Here is a 6,722-nt window from a genome sequence, read left to right on the forward strand (position 1 = left end):
CTGAAATCCTTACAAAGGTTGGATGTATATGAAAATGTTAGGTTACCACCAGGTAAACATGCCATAGGGTGTAAACGGATTTATAAACTTAAGACTAGTGTGGATGGGACTGTTACCCATAAAGCCAGGTTAGTAGCACAAGGGTTCAATCAGACAGCAAATGACTATGATGAGGTGTTTTGTGCCTAGTCTGAAGGCTACTACATTACAAGCAGCATTAGTGTGGGCAGCGAAGGAGGAATACATTGTAAATCCTTTAGATGTAGAGACGGCATATCTGCATGCACCGTTGCACTATACATTTAAAGAAACATTTAGGTATAAAAACAAATGATAATACAACTGATTGCTGGAGATTGAAAGAGTCTTTATGGCTTGAAGCAATCAGGATATGAGTGGAACCAATGTATAGTTAAGGAATTAACTAAGATAGGTTTTGTAGCTGGCATGGCTGAACCATGTTTGTTCAAAAGAGAAAGTAATGGTGTAATTTCATTGTTGCTATTGTTTACTGATGACATAGCATTAAACACCAAAACTGAACAAGAAGCTACTAAAATAATATCACTGTTAGAGAAGATATTTAAGATAAAACAGTTTGGTGAAATTAAGCAATATCTTGGATTAAAGATAGATAGAACTAGGGGAGGATACAAGATCTCACAGGCAGATAAAATTAACCAATTACTAAAAAGTTTTAAAATGGAACTTTGTAAACCAGCTAAAACACTGATGAGCCAGGAGTTTAGCCACAGTGATGTTCCAAGTCCTGTTTTTGATAAGAACATTTATCAGTCCTTGATTGGTAGTTTATCTTATCTCAGTAATTGGTCAAGGCCAGATATAACATACTGCGTAAACCAATTAGCAAGATTTAATGCTGAGCCAACTGAAAGGTAAGCTGCTAAGTTTGTGTTAAGGTATCTGAAATAAACAATGTATTATGCAGTGTATTTGAAGCCTAAGGATGAACTAGGTCTAACTGCATGTGCTGATGCAAGTTTTGCTACAGATGTAAATACACGTAAATCTATGTCAGATACTGTAATATTAGGAAAGGTGTTGATTGGATGGAGGTCTATTTGACAGAAACATTTATCAACAATGGAGGCTGAATTCTCATGTTTGTCTTTATTATGTACAGATTTAGTTTGTTATAAGCAACTATTGATATGGGAATTGATGTAACCAATTCTATTGTTAATGAAGACAACCAATCAGCAATACAGATGGCTTCAAATCTTGCTGTAAAGACAAGATTAAAACACACAGATTTAAGATATTTAAATGTGAGACAATGCGTGCAAAGTAAGATGATTGAGCTAGAATACTGTATATCAGAAAATAGCATTTTGTTATTAGTGCAGGGATAATCCAAAAACAAAGTCGTTTTCTTTACCAGTATCATAAACAAAGTTCAGTAAACAGAGTTTGCAAACAGTTGCAAGACACACAGCAATCCAAGCAGAATGATGATCAGGCAAAACGGCAAAAGGGAAATGCAAGAAGAAACCAGGTTTCTGGCTCCATCTTATGGCCGTTGAAGGAACCTCAGCCAATTACAATTACAATATTCTCTTAAAGATACAGCAGTATTAAATGACTATCCTGGTTTATATATTGCCAACCCAACTGTTAGGTGACTATCATTCCTAACAAGCTCTCCCACCCCTTCCCTTCCGCACCTGAGACCCCCTCCTCCTCCTCCTCTCCTGGCAGCTGGGAACGATGGGCCCTGGAGTCCATCCTAACAGTATTCTTCCTCTGACTCTCAGATAGTGCTGCATTCAAAATCCAAGAAAGACACCCTTAGACACCATTGTTATAAAGAAAAGGACTTTTACTGTAAATCATGTGGATTCTCAAGAATCCATCAAAAGGATTCTAGATCTGAGGATTTACACATGGAAATCACATATACAAAGTGATGGCAACGTTCCGACCCACCATAGTTCAAATGGTCCATCCAATCGAAGATGTGTATGTCATGTGGGGCATCTTCAGGTGGTGATGCAGACATCTGGCCATTGACCTTGGCCTGGTTAGATAAGATGCTACTGCGCAATAAGCAAGCAAGTTATCATAAACAATAGTTACAGATAACAGATAATCAGAGTTGGAAGGGACTTATAATCTAGTCCAACCTCACACCCAAGTGGGAGATCCTACACCATTTCTGACAGATGGCATTCTAATCTCTTCTTGAAAGTCTTAAGTGATGAAACTCCCACAACTTCCAAGGGCAACTTCTGTTCCATTGGTTGATTGTTCTCACTGTCAGAAAGTTTCCCCTTATTTTCAGGTTAAGTCTCCACTTGTTCAGTTTGCATCCATTACTTCTTGTCTGGCCTTTGCATGCTTTGGAAAATAGCTTCATCCCCTCCTCTCCTCTGTGGCAGCCCCTCAAATATTGGAAGACTGCTATCATGTCTCCCCTGGTCCTTCTCTTCACTAAATTAGCCATGCCCAGTTCCTGTCACCATTCTTCATGTTTTCGTCTCCAGTCCCCACATCATCCTGGTTGCTCTTCTCTGCATTCTTTCTAGAGTCTCAACATCTTTTTATAGTATGGTGACCAAAACTGGATGCAGTACTCTAGATGTGCTCTTACTAAGGCTTTATAGAGTGGTATTAGTACCTTACTTGATCTCAATTGTATCTCTCTGTTAACGCAATTTAGGATTGCATTAGCTTTTTTGGTGGTGGCTGCTGCACACTGCTGGTTCATATTTAGCTGGTTGTCCACTAAGACTCCAAATCCCTCTCACAGGTACAGCTATTGAGCCTGGTTTCAACCAGTCTATATCTGTCCTTTGGATTGTTCTTGCTTAAGTGTAGGTAGGACTTTACTTTTCTCTACATTGAATTTCATTTTGTTAGATAGGGCCCAGTGTTCTAGTCTGTCAAGATCCATCTGGATCTTGAGCCTATCTTCTTGGAGTTAGCCATTCCTGCCAGCTTAATATCATCTGCAAATTTGGTACGTTCCCTTTCTATGCCCTCATCTATGTCCTTAATGAAGCTAAAGAAGAGTATTGGGCCTAAGATAGAACCTTGTGGCACCCTACTGCTTACTTCCCTCCATGTAGACTTAGACACATTAAGGACTACTACTTAAGTACGGTTTGTCAGCCATTTGCGAATCCATCTGGTGGTGGTGCTATCTATCCCAGGTTTTTCTAGCTTACCAAAAAGCAGATTGTGTTCAACTTTATCAAATGCCTTGCGGAAATCTAAATATTGTATATTATGTCCACAGTATTTCACTGGTCTACGAATTTAGTCACTATGTTGAAGAAGGAAATAAGATTGGTTTGGCATGATCTGTTTTTAAGAAACCCATGCTGACTGCTAGTTATTACTGTACGTGTTTCTAGATGTTGGCAGATTTTTTTTATCATCTTTTCCAGCATCTTCCTGGGTATTGATATTGGGCTGATTAGTCTATAGTTTCCTCGGTCTGCTTTTTTCCCTTTTTTAAAGATGGGAACCACATCAGTTCTTTTCCAGTCCTCTGGTAGCTCCAGGATCTTTTTGTGTCTTCTAAGTCCATTGCCCGGAGCAAAGGTCTTTCCATACTCCATGCATTCATATGGTTCCTCCCGTGTGGATCATCTTATGGGATATAAGATTACCTTTTTGAGAAAAAGTATTTCCATACTCAATGGTTTCTCTCCTGTGCATTTAAATGGCTTCTCTCCTGAATGGATCTTTTTCTCTTTTCCCAATCCACTGCCATGAGTAAATGACTTTCCACATTCCATGCATTTATACAGCTTCTCCCCTGTGTGGATCATCTTATGGGAAATGACTTTTTTGACCAAAGGACTTTCTACACTCCATACATTTATATAGTTTCTCTCCTGAGTGGATCTTTTTGTGACTTCTAATTCCACTGCTCTGAGTAAATGACTTTCCACACTCCATGCATTTAAATAGCTTTCCCCCCATGGAGATAGATCCTTTTGTGGATAGTAAGAGTACTGCTCAGAGCGAATGTCTTTCCACACTCTGTGCATTTAAATGGTTTCTCTCCTGTGTGGAGCATTTTGTGGATTCTAAGTCCACTGCCACGAGTAAACATCTTTCCACACTCCATGCATTTATACGGCTTCTCCCGTGTGGATCATTTTATGGGAAATAAGGTGACCTTTTTGAGCAAAGGTCTTTCCACACTCCATGCATTTAAATGATTCGTCTCCTGTGTGGAGCCTTTTGTGGCTAGTAAGTCTACTGCTCAGAGCAAATGTCTTTCCACACTCTGTGCATTTAAATGGTTTCTCTCCTGTGTGGATTTTTTTGTGGATCATAAGTCTACTGCTCAGAGCAAAAGTCTTTCCACACTCTATGCATTTAAATGGTTTCTCTCCTGTGTGGATCTTTTTGTGGATAGTAAGTCCACTACTTTGAGCAAAGGTCTTTCCACATTCCATGCATTTATAAGGCTTCTCTCCTGTGTGGATCTTTTTGTGGATAGTAAGTCCACTACTTTGAGCAAAGGTCTTCCCACATTCCATGCATTTATAAGGCTTCTCTCCTGTGTGGATGATCTTATGGGAAATAAGATTACTACTTTGAGCAAAGGTCTTTCCACACTGCATGCATTTATATGGTTTCTCCCCTGTGTGGATCCTTTCATGGATAGTAAGTTTACTGGTCCGAGCAAAGGTTTTTCCACACACCAAGCATTTAAATGGTTTCTCTCCTGTGTGGAGCATTTTGTGGATTCTAAGGTCATTGGTCCGAGCAAAGGATTTTCCACATTCCGTGCACTTAAACGGCTTCTCTCCTGAATGGATCCTTTTGTGTCTTCTAAGTCCACTGCCATGAGTAAATGTCTTTCCACATTCCATGCATTTAAATGGCTTCTCCCCTGTGTGGATCATCTTATGGGAAATAAGATAACATTTTTGAGCAAAGGTCTTTCCACACTCCATGCATTTATACGGTTTCTCCCCTGTGTGGATGATCTTATGGGAAATAAGATTACTTTTTTGAGCAAAGGGCTTTCCACACTCCATGCATTTATATGGTTTCTCCCCTGTGTGGATCCTTTCATGGATAGTAAGAGTAGTGCTCCGAGCAAAGGTCTTTCCACATTCCATGCATTTATATGGTTTCTCTCCTGTGTGTATCATCTTATGCGAAATAAGATTACTTCTATGAGCAAAAGTCTTTCCACATTCTGTGCAATTAAATGGCTTCTCTCCTGAATGGATCTTCTTGTGGCTTTTAAATCCACTGCCATGAGTAAATGCCTTTCCACATTCCATGCACTGAAATGGCTTCTCCCCTGTGTGGATCATCTTATGAGAAATAAGATGGCCTTTTTGAACAAAGGTCTTTCCACACTCCATACATTTATACGGCTTGTCCCCTGTGTGGATCATCTTATGGAAAATAAGACAAACTTTTTGAGCAAAGGTCTTTCCACACTCTATGCATTCATATGGTTTCTCTCCTGTGTGGATATTATTGTGGATAGTAAGTCTTCTGCTCAGAGCAAAGGTCTTTCCACACTCTATGCATTTAAATGGTTTCTCTCCTGTGTGGATCTTTTTGTGTATACTAAGTGCACTACTATAAGCAAAGGTCTTTCCACATTCCATGCATTTATAAGGCTTCCCCCCTGCGTGGTTCATCTTATGGGTAAAATAAGATTACTTCTCTGAGCAAAGGTTTTCCACACTGCATGCACTTAAATGGTTTCTCTCCTGTGTGGATCCTTTCATGAATAGTAAGCCAAGCCTAAGTTCCTGTAACTGTTTTTTGTATGCTTCAGTCTCCAGTCCCCTAATCATCCTGGTTGCTCTTCTCTGTACTTTTCCTAGACTCTCAACATCTTTTTAATAATGAGGTGAACAAAACTGGATGCAGTACTCTAGATGTGATCTTACTAAGACTTCATAGAATGGTATCAGTACCTCTCTTGATCTTGATTGATCCCTCTATTTATATAACTTAGGATTGCAATAGCTTTTTTGGTTGCTGCTGCACACTGCTGGCTCATATTTATCTGGTTGTCCACTAAGACTCCAAGATCCCTCTCACAGTTATTGCTATTGAGCTTGGTTTCACGCAGTCTATATGTATACTTTTGGGTTTTCTTGCCTAACCGTAGGACTTTACTTTTCTCTACACTGAATTTCATTTTGTTAGATACGGTCCAGTATTCTAGTCTGTCAAGATCCGTCTGGATCTTGAGCCTATCCTGTGTGTTACCTCTTCCTGCCAGCTTAGTATCATCTGCAAATTTCTATTCCTTCATCTAAGTCTTAATGAAGATATTGAAGAGTACTGGGCCTTACTACCCCCCATGTAGACTTAGACCCATTAAGGACTAGTTGAGTACGGTTTGTCAGCCAGTTGCGAGTCCATCTAGTAGTGGTGCTATCTATTCCACTTTTTTTTAGCTTACTAAGAAGAAGGTTGTGGTCTACTTTGTCGAATCCCTTGCTGAAATCTAATTATATTATGTCCACATGATGATTTCTATATTCATGAGTCATGAAAGCTTTGAAAATATCTAGAAAACATCTTTCTTTACAGTTATCTCTATATATGCAAATCTCACTTAGAATCAGTTTTGAGTTAAGGAATAATCAGGGGAACCATCCAAGGAGGAATTAAAAGAAAACGTAAGATTTATTGGGGTGGCTTAATTTCAGTGGAGACCTGTAAGAAATGAAACAATTTTGAAACAAGCTCCTTTTTTCCCCAGT

At 39.3% G+C, this 6,722-nt stretch overlaps 1 protein-coding gene across 1 annotated transcript; it reads right to left on the reverse strand.

Moving 5' to 3' along the window:
• Window positions 1-1,107: 1,107 nt before the first annotated feature.
• Window positions 1,108-5,736, reverse strand: LOC113455019 (uncharacterized). The gene has a single exon (XM_026726326.2). It carries the CDS (start codon window positions 5,640-5,642, stop codon window positions 4,104-4,106), a length of 1,539 nt encoding a protein of 512 aa, XP_026582111.2. The 5' UTR covers window positions 5,643-5,736; the 3' UTR covers window positions 1,108-4,103.
• Between the last annotated feature and the right edge of the window lie 986 nt (window positions 5,737-6,722).

The sequence above is a fragment of the Pseudonaja textilis genome, unplaced genomic scaffold (assembly GCF_049901715.1).
Source record: "Pseudonaja textilis isolate UNSWEBS1 unplaced genomic scaffold, rPseTex1.2 PTEXSCF50, whole genome shotgun sequence".
Classification (NCBI taxonomy): domain Eukaryota; kingdom Metazoa; phylum Chordata; class Lepidosauria; order Squamata; family Elapidae; genus Pseudonaja; species Pseudonaja textilis.

Coding starts and splice junctions, on each gene's coding strand:
- LOC113455019 (XM_026726326.2), bottom strand. CDS start 5,642: ATGAACCACGCAGGGGGGAAGCCTTATAAATGCATGGAATGTGGAAAG.